Source organism: Zootoca vivipara, chromosome 13 (genome assembly GCF_963506605.1).
Source record: "Zootoca vivipara chromosome 13, rZooViv1.1, whole genome shotgun sequence".
Lineage (NCBI taxonomy): Eukaryota > Metazoa > Chordata > Lepidosauria > Squamata > Lacertidae > Zootoca > Zootoca vivipara.
The window spans coordinates 5,640,906-5,654,127 of NC_083288.1; the positions used below are offsets into that span (position 1 = coordinate 5,640,906).

Here is a 13,222-nt window from a genome sequence, read left to right on the forward strand (position 1 = left end):
GCGAGATGAGCGCCGCAACCCCAGAGTCATCCGCGACTGGACCTAACAGTCAGGAGTCCCTTTACCTTTACCTTTAATTCAAATATTAATTAAAAAGAAACACTTTCTTATACCCCCTCCCTTCACTCTTCCAACACTGCATCAGTGGGTTATTTTTATAAACTGATAATTGAATTTCCATCAGTTAAAACTCAACAAGGTCCAGAATGTTTTTAAAGACGCCAACTGACTGTTGTTCAAAATTATGTAGTAGTTTTTGCCCTTCCGTTAAGAACGTACATTTTGAAAATATGGTTCACTTCCTCATTTTTGGTATGGTTTACATAGCCCTGGGTGTCACATTTCATGGGAATTTCATCAGTATAAACAGAGAGATTCATTTTCATGTAGACAGAAAGCAATATGAAGCCATCCTGAGCCCCCCAGATTTCAAAACAAGGGAAAGCCATAATTGCATGGCATTATTATTCTTAAAATCTGCAGAGAAACCTTAGAGGTCTACAGCAACAGTAACAGGCATAACATGAATGGGAAAGGATGAGTTTTTGAATCGTACAAAGAAGCAGGGGGAGCTCTGTTTATTCTTAGCTTTGTATCCTTATGGACACAGCAGTGGTTTCATGGCCAGTCGCAGGCTGTGAGGAACTGTTATGCTCTCATGATGGATCTTTGTACATGTATCCAAGTAGGGTACACCTGGAATCACACGCACAAATATCTGTGATGGTGGGGATTGATTACTTTGCACCTTGAGGTCTGACCAGAGCAGAATACAGTGGTACTATTACTTCCCTTTATCTAAACGCTATACTCCTATTGATGCAGCCCAGAATTGCATTGGCTTTTTTAGCTGCTGCATCATCTCCACCTGTAATTAGATCCATTATGGTAGTATCATCTGCAAACTTAATAATTACAGTGGATGGATCAGATGAAATACAGTCACATGTATACAACGAGTACATGTGGGGTGCCAGTGCTGTGCTTCATTCAGGGAGGTAGCTATAACAGGCCCAATCCTCATTGTTTGTGTCCAATCCCTCAGAAAGTCTTTAATCCAGTCACAGATGGTAGAAGAAAGCTCTAGTTCCATCAGCTTTTTGATAAGAATGTCCGGAAGGATGGTATTAAAAGCCGAGCTGTAATCAATAAACAACATTCTAACGTAATTCCCCAGTCTCTCCAGGTGACTCGCTGCAAGGTGAAAGGCTGTAGCTATGGCATCATCTGTTGACTTATTTCTCCTACAGGCGAACTGATGTTTATCAAACTCCTATGGGTTTAAGAAACCAACAGCTCCTTCTGACAGCAAATTGTTGTGGTAGCAGCTCCTTCCTATAGCAAATTGTTGTGGTAGCAGAGGTAGCAAGGAGTTGCAGTACATCATGGAGGCATCCCGATTCAAGATCAGTGGTTCAGGGGTGGCTTTACTTCAATTGTGTGCATGATCTACTGGTTTTTGGGTGAGGACCCCTGTGGTTAACATATAATACATATAATTTACAAAACCCAATTAGCTAAGCGTTAACTGCTATGAGATCATGTGTATTCACTGTTAGGGCCATAGGAGGCATTTTGCTGGATCATCATTTACATGCTACAACATTCTTTGCATGAACCCCAGCCAATGACCCAGTGGTGAATCTCAGATCTCAGGGCAGATCGGAGCACATGCTGATTGTATTCTGATGTTATTGTCAAAGTTCTGGTTTTATGTTCATGTTGAATTTTTGAATGCTGTGCTTTTATTCCCTGCCCTGCCCCATACTCTGCCCAGAGAATGAGATATATTAAAGTTATGTTAATGAAAAGCATAATATGTACCATGTGCCTTACATAAATGAAGTTGAGATGGGAAAGTTCTTGGAAACTCACCTTGGATGAATTTGGAGATTACCCTAGGTATCCATTTATGTAAATGGAGGTGTCAGAAAAAATCAGGTAATTTTTCAAAGTCAACTCAAGGGCTCAGAAATAAATAACCACAACCTGTTACAGCATGCCCCCCCCATTCCTTCTAGAAAAGGGGGAGAGAAAAGTGGCTACAGGGTAAATAGGAGGGTGGGCAAATTCTCCTCCGGCTTGGATCAAAACCTGTGGTAGAGGAGTGTGTCAGAAATTATTAAAGTTCCTCTCAGTTTTAAGGTTGAGTTTAATGAGCCATTGAAATTTGTTCCTGAGGAATTTCACTGACATGACTAAAACAAGTATTTTAAGCAGGATTTATTCAAAGCAAACTGTGTGCCGTGCACAATTCAATCCAAATCTTACAAATTCCTTCTGGCACTTGTTGTTGTTGTCACCTCAGCCCTTGCTTTTGGTCTCTTCTAACTACCAAAGAACCTTTCTGTAATTCTGCACACACACACAATGACAAACATAAACCAGATGGCATTCTACTGAACATCCATAACCTTGAATTGTTTCAGGAATCAGATTTCCCAGAATGAACAAGCACAAATGTTTGTTCTAAAACTAGTGCTCAGGTGACATCACACGCCTTTTGTTTTATAAATAGCTGTAGCAGTCAATGCACACATGGGGAACTTGCAATCGAGCTATTTTGCTACTGAAATCAGCAAATGGCAGAGGGTGCATTTGCAATTCTGCCAGTGATTTGTAGATCCTTTCTGAAAGCAGGGGGTATGTTTTTTAAGAGATGTCAGGCTAAACTCATTACGATTTTTGAAATATACTTAATGACAGTTAAAGGTAACTTGGGCCATATTTCAGCAGTCACAATCTAGAGTCTTGTGTTTCTCGGGGTGGGTTTCAAAAGTAACATAACATGGCCTGTGATTGCTGGTGGTCTGCTGCAGAAAGGAACAATAAGAAGTTCCACTAGGTGTTACCCAAGTAGCGCTCTGCATTATGTTATCTATCTATCTATCTATCTAATCCAGGCATCCCCAAACTGCGGCCCTCCAGATGTTTTGGCCTACAACTCCCATCATCCCTAGCTAAGAGGACCAGTGGTCAGGGAAGATGGGAATTGTAGTCCAAAACATCTGGAAGGCCGAAGTTTGGGGATGCCTGATCTAATCTATCTATAGCATCCCCATACATCATGGAAGCCTGCAGTGAACCTTTGGCTAGTACTTTCCTTAAATTCCATTGCACACAGTTCCAAATGTTACAGGAACTGTAGCCTCTCCCAGACAGGGGCAGCCTAGCCATAGTGATCCTCACTCTGGTAAAGTTCCATTTAGGTAAAGGTAAAGGGACCCCTGACCATTAGGTCCAGTCGTGACCGACTCTGGGGTTGCGCACTCATCTCGCATTATTGGTCGAGGGAGCCGGCGTATAGCTTCCAGGTCATGTGGCCAGCATGACAAAGCTGCTTCTGGCAAACCAGAGCAGCACGTGGAAACGCTGTTTACCTTCCCCCCGGAGCGGTCCCTATTTATCTACTTGCATTTTGACGTGCTTTCAAACTGCTAGGTTGGCAGGAGCTGGGACCAAGCAACGGGAGCTCACCCCATCACAGGGATTCGAACCGCCGACCTTCTGATCAGCAAGCCCTAGGCTCAGTGGTTTAACCCACAGCGCCACCTGGGTCCTAACGTCCCATTTAAGACTACTCTAATGCACTGCACTTGGCATTGTCCTTGAAGACATTTCGGATTGTTCAAAAATATAACAGCCAGGATTTCTGCTGGGAGCGTAGCCTACAGGTTTCGATAGACTGCACTGGTTACCACTTCGCTTCCAAGCTCAATTCAAGATGCTGGCTTCAACTTTTAATGCGCATCACTGCTTGATACCTTAAGGACAGCCTGCTCCACTATCCATTTACCTGAGAGAGGAATATATCCAGCACCAATACAGGTAAGAAAGCATGTTATAGCAGGATAAAGCCAGAAAAAGACAACATGAAAAAGAGAAGTACAAAGGCAAAAATAGATACAATTTGCCTTCCAATGATTTGTAAAGGATTGTGGGTTTTTTTTTGCCAATTATGTGAAATTGTTTTAAGAAGAGCATATAACTCAAGCAGAGCAAGTCCCTTATGGGGTTATCTTCCACCCAACACCAGTTATGATTCAGGATGCACCACGTCAAGAAGTGGAATGGTAGAAGTGACAACAACAGGCTTAGAATACAAGATTTGAGATGAACATATCAAATACCGTAAGTCTTTGATCTTGAGACATTCAAGATATTAAAACATTATTCAGAAGAATGAAATGAAAACTATCTTCTTGCTTCCACTGCCATCTCATCCCTGCAAGCATTTATTACCGCAAAATCATGCTTAAATTATTCTGCAGTGCTCCTTTGCAAATTTCTAACAAAGAGGCACAATGCTCTCACACTGTAGCAGTGAGTGTAACATTTCTGCAAACAATGGCCTTGGTTTGTGGGTCTTTTACGTAAAAGCCGACTTTTATCTCCTTTTCTTTTTGCTAATTAAAGAAAACGAAGCACAGTCACTCCTGGCAGTAAGCTCTGCCTATAAAATAAGAGTTCACATCAGAAGCCTTCAAGCAAAACATGATAAAGTTACACTGAACAACTAAAAGAATGTATCTAGATGAAACTGTTTTGAGTTCTCATAACAGAGCGAACGTTAAAGCGCTTGACCGTATTAGTGACTGCTGAAAACGGATCATTTTGAGAACTGATCTTAGACGTAGATGACATTATTCAATTCTATTAGAAATCTCTTTTGAAAACAACATCAAACAACACGAGGTGTAATTCAGCTTTCGATCAGATACATCCATATAAAATGACTCACCAATTAAAAATGAACCAATGCTAGAAATTAAATGATAAGGATAGCTCGATCAGGCCAACTATTTAGCTAGTTGGATGCCTTGTTTCCAAGGCAGCACACTGCCCCCCTGGACCAGAAATATGCCAAGGAAGTTGACAGGGAGGCCATGAAGGCAACAGCTCTCCCTCTCATTGTATGATCCCAGCATCTGGTACTATGAGGTACAAGCAGGACCCCATAACAAAATGTTGCAGTGCATTCCGCCCTGAAAGCTATGCGCGCTGGCCTTAAATCTTGTGAACTTTAGGCCTGTATCACCCAAGAAGGTCAGATACTGCCCAGCCCCCCTTTGGGGGCCGTGTGCTATTCCCTGTCTTTATCCCAAGCCATGAACTCTCCGTTCTCTCCTCCCCTCTCCCTTTATACAGTGGTACCTTGGTTCTCAAATTTAATCCGTTCCAGAAGTCCATTCCAAAACCAAAGGGTTCCAAAACCAAGGCGCGCTTTCCCATGGAAAGTAATGCAAAATGAATTAATCTGGACCAGACTTTTAAAAACAACCCCTAAAACACCAATTTAACATGAATTTTACTATCTAACGGGACCACTGATCCATAAAATGAAAGCAGCAAGCAATGTACTGCAGTCACACAATCAGTCAATCAGTAGCTGAACTGGGTTCCACACAATCACAAAAACAAAACAAAAAGAGCCGCAAAATAAATAGAAAAATCAGACAGACCTCAGCGTAACACTCAAAACGGAAGTGTGGCACTCAAAATGGAAGTGTAACACTCAAAACAAAGCACATTCAGCTTCCGAAAAAAGTTCCCAAACCGGAACACTTACTCCTGGATTTGCAGTGTTTGGATTCCAAGTTGTTTGAGTATCAAGGAGTTTGAGAACCAAGGTACCACTGTATAAGGGAAGCAGTTAACTTTTTCACACTCTTCATTTATTTTTTTTAAATCATTTTTATTAAATTTTCTGAATTAACAATTCAATCAAATCACATTAAATACTCCAGATTATACATATACATATCCTAATATTCTGCCAAATTATATATATTTTTTCTGTAGTGTAGTGGTTATCACGTTCGCCTCACACTCTTCATTAATTGTTCTGTTTTTGTTTGTTTTTACTTCTTCAAACCTCAGATTCCCTTGTTGAGTGGCAACTTCTTTTTGTGTGTAGCTTGTGCTTTTTTCTCTCTCTGCAAGCATCTGCATGCAGAGCCTTGAGCTGGAAAAGCTGGTCTGGAAACCAAGCCTAATGAGGAATGGTTGAGGAAGTTGGGTATGTTATCCTGGAGAAGAGTAGACTTAGAGGAGATAGGATAGCCATCTTCAACTATCTTGGGCGCCAGGTTAAACTGACCGGCAGGCCAGATTAGGCCCCCAAAACGGACTTTAGACATGCCTGATCTTAAGGGCTGTCACACAGAAGATGAAACAGGTTTGTGTAGGACTAGAGCCAATGGATTCAAGTTACAGGAAAGGAGATTCTGACCAAACAGAAAAAGTTGTGAAAACCCAAGTAGCATCCTTGAACTGACTTTGGGCTTGAGAAGCTTGTTCTTCCACCTTCATGGAATACAAAATATTGACCCATGTTTCTAATTTATTAGCACATATATGTAGTTAGTAATTTTCCCCCCAACATCTCTAACCAACTCCACTTTGGAAACTTAAAAAAACATTTTCCTCTGCCTGAATGTAGATGAATAATAATAATAATAATAATAATAATAATAATAATAATAATAATAATAATATTTACACCCTGCCCATCTGGCTGGGTTTCCATGATTTGAATCTGAACGACGGAGAACACAACCTTTCAGAGAATACAATCTGAACTACGGAGAACACAATCTGAACTATGGAGAACACAACCTTTTGTTGAGTGGACAATCGCATAAAGATAACAGCAGAACAGAGTTGTATTGTACTTCCCAGTGAAAAGCTAACTCTTCCATGTTCATACAGTTATTCTGTATTCAGGCCTGACACAAAGGCCACAGATAATAAAAAGACACATTCAGTACTTGTGCTTCTGACTCATCACCCTTCTACATGTTCTGTTTTACTGTAAAATACAGCACACATCTCTACACACATATACCTGGCATCTAGTCTGTACAACCTAGTAGACATAAGATTGCACATTACTTTATGAAGGTATATTTTATTTATTTTACTGAAACAATTTATAAGCACTACAATGGATGCATGGAGGTAGACCCTATGGCCTTGAGCAGGGGTCAGCAAACTTTTTCAGGGGGGGGGCGTTCCACTGTCCCTCAGACCTTGTGGGTGGCCGGACTATTTTTTTTAGGGGGGGGAACCCAATTCCTATGCCCCACAAATAACCCAGAGATGCATTTTAAATAAAAGCACACATTCTACTCATGTAAAAACACCAGGCAAGCCCCACAAATAATCCAGAGATGCATTTTAAATAAAAGGACACGTTCTACTCATGTAAAAATGTGCTGTCCGCGGGCCGGATTTAGAAGGTTAATTCTGTGTCCTGGGCAGCTGTCTATCAACTCCATCTGATACGCAGGCTGAGACCCTACCTGCCTGCAGACTGTCTTGCCAGAGTGCTGCATGCTCTAGTTATCTCCCGCTTGGACTACTGCAATGCGCTCTACATGGGGCTACCTTTGAAGGTGACCCGGAAACTACAACTAATCCAGAATGCGGCAGCTAGACTGGTGACTGGGAGCGGCCACTGGGGGCGTTTTGTAGGTCCTGAGATCTACACTGGCTCCCAGTACGTTTCTGAGCACAATTCAAAGTGTTGGTGCTGACCTTTAAAGCCCTAAACGGCCTCGGCCCAGTATACCTGAAGGTCCACCTCCATCGCTCTGCCCGGACACTGAGGTCCAGTGCCGAGGGCCTTCTGGCGGTTCCCTCACTGCGAGAAGCCAAGTTACAGGGAACCAGGCAGAGGGCCTTCTCAGTAGTGGCACCCGCCTTGTGAAATGCCCTCCCATCAGATGTCAAAGAGAAAAACAACTACCAGACTTTTAGAGGACATCTGAAGGCAGCCCTGTTTAGGGAAGGCAGCCCTGTTTAATGTTTAAGAAATTAGTGTAACCCAGCCAGATGGGCGGGGTATAAATAATAAATTAATATTATTATAGAAGGCGATTGGGCTGCATCCAGCCCCTGGGCCTTAGTTTGCCTCACCATGGAGTGCACTCAATTTCCAGAGCTTCTTGAACATGTGCAAAGGCTCTTAAAAGAATTAATGCATTGGCAGCCATTCCACCTGTTTTCAGCAGAGGGAGATATGAGACAACACAACCATCCCCATTGGCTTGGCTGAAATCAACCACCATTTTGTCCCTCTGCTCCCAGAATTGTCTCTTATTAGAAGCCACTTCACCCAGCAACTTTGGGGGTGTGGGGTGGGGACAGAGGCAGAAAGAGAGTGAAAGGTGAGGCAGGGCAACAAGGCGCCCTGAATCAGCTGGAATTAACTTCCACTCGCATCCTTGGCTCACTATACTGTCTCTTTGGTGCCACTTATTATGTAATTGAAAAGTTTTGCTACCTGAATTTGGTTTCCTCCCCCCTCTTCCTTCCCCCATACCTTTTTCCCTTTGTGTCTTTTACAGTGTAAGCTTGAGGACAGGGCCTGTGTCATTTTTTTAAATCGCTTTATAGCACCTAGAAAACTCCAGGCACTTCAAATAAATAACTGAGCAAGTAAGTGAGCGATGTAGCTTGTTGTTGGTATTCTTTATTTATGACAAATCTAAAATTGATAGGTGCTCCTGATAATTAAGACTAACACAGGCCTGACCAGAGACTTACAGTCCAAAAGTAAAGAAGTGAGACGTTAGGAGAAGAAGAGAAAGAAAAATGAAATGGGAAAAAAGTCAATGGGGGCGCAGGGGGTAGGAAATGTTTGAAAGTAGCCTTGTGAATAAGCCTAGGAAAGTTTGTTGGTGTTGTTTAGTCGTTTAGTTGTGTCCAACTCTTTGTGACCCCATGGACCAGAGCACGCCAGGCACTCCTGTCTTCCACTGCCTCCCTAGGAAAGTTACTAGCGTGAAAACTGTCTGCTAGCCTACTGGTGACTGGGAAGAGGAGGGAAGGAGAGTCCCATTCCTCTTGCAGTAGCACACTGCATTTCTATGTTGGGTGTAGATCTCATGGCTTTCCTCCTCTGGAATCAAACATGGTTTCCATGCTGGTTACAGAGGGGAGCCAGAATAGAGCTACCACTTCTCCACTAGCCATGCCAATTGCTTGCAAGCAATACTTAGTGGCCAATTGGCTACCAGAATGGTGCTTAAATACAAGGCTGTTTGAAAGTAATAGTAACTAAGGCAGTTGATGCCAGGGGAAGTCAAATCCGGTCAGTTGCAAGGTGAAAGGACATGCAGTAAGGGTTGGGTTTCTTCAAACAAATAATGTATTTTACTAAGAAACGGAAAAACTGTGAAAGCTGTAGTTTGCAAGCAAAAACAGCTTGTGAAATAAACTTCCGTACCTCTCAAGATGTAATTCTGGTAGTTCTGGTCCGCCTCAGCGCCCACTTTTATTAAACAGGTCAGGCCCTCTGCCACAACAAATTCATGAACCAAATCCTTGTCATCCTGTATCAAGGGAAAAGGCAAAAAGGAGAAATGAGTTGCTACTTAACATTTTTCAAAAACAGACAAACAGTAAGCATGGCTCGCAAATTCATGCTGATTTTTCTAGTGATATGAGAGGTGGTTATTATGTAGCAGATATACATGACAATGGTCCACATCTCATTTGAGAGTAGAGTTCAAATGCCAATGCTTCAAAATAGGTTGACGGAGAGGCATCGGCACTTGCTCAGCTGGGGGGTAGGAAGCTCCCCCCCCCACAGATGAGCAGTTAAGGCTCTGATGCCCCTCCAGCTCAGGCGTAAGTTGGAGAGGCACATTGTAGGGCTGCGGAATGTATCACAACTGCTTCTTCCTCCCCTAAGGTTGGGAGGAAGAAACAGCCGAGATACATTCAAGACATCGTGATATATCAGCGTATTGAGGTATTTAGCTGCTGATATATCACAATGTTTAAAACCAGATATCGCCCAGCCCTAGCAGGAACCTGAGTCATGTTGTGGGGGTGAGCTGTGACAAACTTGCATAATTCAAGAACCTGCCGTACCCCGCAATTGTGAAATTCCCTCCCTAGAGAATTCTGTTCAGGCTCACTCTTTTATTTTTCAAAACCTGTATGCCATCTTTCTGCAAGCACTTTCTCACATCATGAGAATTCAAATACTGTAAGATGCAAACAATATAACCAAAATTAGCATTTCCATACTCAAAATTTATGTTTAGGGAGGCTTTTAATGTTTAATAGATTATTTTATTTCATTTTTCTGTTGGAAGCCGCCCAGAGTGGCTGGGGAAACCCAGCCAGGTGGGCGGGGTATAAATAAATAAATAAATTATTATTATTATTATTATTATTATTATTATTATTATTAAATGACTGTTCAGTGATGTATAAGATACATGGCAGGTTTGAATTTAATGAAACATCCAAATGGGTTAATGGGGAACAACAGCAATCCTTCAGGATCTGATCTGAATTTAAAGCACATATTAAATTCATAAAAGACACTTTAACTTGACTGATTTTAACAATAACTGTATAAACAATCCAAGCTTCAAACTTCAAAAGGCTTTAATGTATCTTTTTTAAAGGAAGGAAAGGGAATGGAAGTGTGAAGAAAGAGAACATAAACATCATGCCATAGACCAGACCTCTGCACATGACCTGTTTTATCATGCATCTCTAATGTGATGGGGTTGTGAGAAGGTCCAAACATCTGGACTGTGCAAAGACAGATGAAAAGAATCCAAACTAGTTTCCCCTACATTAAAAGGACTGTGTTTACATCACTTCTGAAATAAAGTAGTCAGTCGTTCTATAGCCCCATTAACTTACTGATTTTCTAACATAAGTGACCAAAAATTTAAAAGGCTATTTATTCTACCAGCATGAGTTTCTGGGTTGGGGAATTTGAAAACTGAAAATAGGAGCCAAGGTACAAATTATGATCAAAATGTTGAGACGTTTCAGAATATGTGTGGTAACAGCTAAAGGAAGGAAGGAGAGAAGGATGTTGTCCTTGGGTAGAAAACTGGAGCAGTCCTGTAATATTGCTAAGATTTATGGTCTGTCTGCCAGCATTAAAGCAATGATGAGAAAAGCAGCCAAACATGGAAATCTCCTGGAGTTCTCCTTCTATAAAAACTTCAGCTACAAATGGTAATAAGAAGGGCACAATGAGCAATCACTCAAGGACAGGCTTAGTTCTTGAATGATCTAAGAGGTTGCCATCTAACCATAGAACACAGTCAAGCTTTGCTCAGTAAAGTAGCATATAAATATTATAAAATGAAATAAAAACATTATATAACCAGCTCACCCCCCCAACCCCTTTCCAAGGAGGGAGGAGGTGCTTCACAGAGCATGTTGCTAAAACACTGTGTAAAGCAGGCATCCCCAAACTGCAGCCCTCCAGATGTTTTGGCCTACAACTCCCATGGTCCCTAGCTAACAGGACCAGTAGTCGGGGAAGATGGGAATTGTAGTCCAAAACATCTGGAGGGCCGAAGTTTGGGGGTGCCTGGTGTAAAGCAACTCACCCCTCCATTAAACCTTGCTGCGGCCGTGTTTAAAGGGAGGGTGGGGAGGAGAGAAGAAGAGGAGGAGTTTGGATTTGATATCCTTTGCAAGAAGTGAGGTTACAGGGAACCAGGCAGAGGGCCTTCTCGGTAGTGGCACCCACCCTGTGGAACACCCTCCCACCAGATGTCAAAAAGAAAAATAACTACCAGACTTTTAGAGGACATCTGAAGGCAGCCCTGTTTAGGGAAGCTTTTAATGTTTAAGAAATTAGTGTATTCTAATATTTCCGTTGGAAGCCGCCCAGAGTGGCTAGGGAAACCCAGCCAGATGGGCGGGGTATAAATAATAAAATTATTATTATTATTATTATTATTATTATTATTATTATTATTATTATTATTCTGCTTTATCACTACCCGAAGGCGTCTCAAAGTGGCTAACATTCTCCTTTCCCCTCCTCCCCCACAACAAACACTCTGTGAGGTGAGTGGGGCTGAGAGACTTCAGAGAAGTGTGACTAGCCCAAGGTCAACCAGCACCTGCATGTGGAGGAGCAGGGAATCGAACCCGGTTCGCCAGATTACGAGTCTACTGCTCTTAACCACTACACCACACTAACAGCTTCACACAGCAGCCTGCCGATCTGCTCTGAGAAGCGCCTCTCGCCCCCACAGAGACATTTTAATGGTGAAAAGAGCGGTTTGCTAAATCACTCTGCGAGTGATCCATTAAATGCCTGCCAGCAACGCTGCTTTCTTGCCCCGCTGCATACTGTCTGCCATGTTGGGATTGTCATGGCTTCCTATTGGCAGTCACACAAACTGCAGAGCATGACGACAGTCTTAGATTTTAATGTCTATAGGGGGGAAGGAGGAAATAATATTATGAGAACAAGAACTGGATGAACTGTATAACTGTCCATTTATATTTTAGCATCGAGGGAAGAGGGCTTACTGTAACAAAAATCCATTTCTGAAACAGGCTTCCCCAGAACATTCATAAATTTTCCATGCCAGAAACTTGCTAATTGGAAAATTATTTTTCCAACTTACTGTACATATACCACTATTTTAGCTGAGCATCAAAGTGACTGTATAGGACCCAGGGCCAGTTCACACATGCAAATACATTCTTAACTTCTCTTGGATAACTTACAACTGAATATGCCAACTGTCTCCATTAAAAAGCATCGTTTTTGAGATGACACAAAAGTTACTTCTGTTTTGTTTGATTTGCGGAGGCTAATTCTGGCTAATAGTCTATGCCATTTGCACTATTGTACTAAACTGTTCCTTAAACTCTGTGATATAACAGACCTCTATGCTCACTGCATCTATTTGATTATAGTAGATGTACCCAGATGGTTTGAGGTCAGAAACAGGGTGTGGGGAGGAGGAGAATGAAGCCTTAATGGGGTTCCTGAAAGGTTTCGTCAAGAGGACAACTGCAAGTAATATTGTGCTTTTTCAGAATGAGTGTGAGATAACACTACAACTTTGTTTATACCGGTAAGTAATATACACAGAAACCCATTGTTTCTTTTCCTTTTAAGTAAAACGGAAAGAAAATATTCTTACTACTTTATCTGGTGTGTCAAATGGGGACTATTTAGACTCATTTCCAACCACTTACCTACATCTGCTTCAGAGAAACAACTGGGAAAATAATTATTCATACTGGTTTTTATGAAAATCATCTTCAAAATATTAATCAGATAGGTGTTTTTTATTATTATTAACAGCTACACTTTCTAGTTAGGTGCAACAGCTACTTAACAAGCCCAGACTGAACCACAACTACTCTTTTTCCTTCTTTCTGATGTGATGTGACTTTATTTGAAAGACTTGCAAACACAAGCTGACTG

At 41.8% G+C, this 13,222-nt stretch overlaps 1 protein-coding gene across 13 annotated transcripts in view; it reads right to left on the bottom strand.

The window, feature by feature from the left end:
• FHOD3 (formin homology 2 domain containing 3) overlaps positions 1-13,222 on the bottom strand; it is a 310,284-nt gene that overhangs the window by 129,493 nt on the left and 167,569 nt on the right. For all 13 annotated transcript variants that reach the window (XM_060282210.1, XM_060282206.1, XM_060282209.1 and 10 more), the window contains exon 5: positions 9,233-9,338. In XM_060282210.1, coding sequence (XP_060138193.1) covers positions 9,233-9,338 — 106 coding nt within the window. The remainder of the gene's footprint in view (positions 1-9,232; positions 9,339-13,222) is intronic.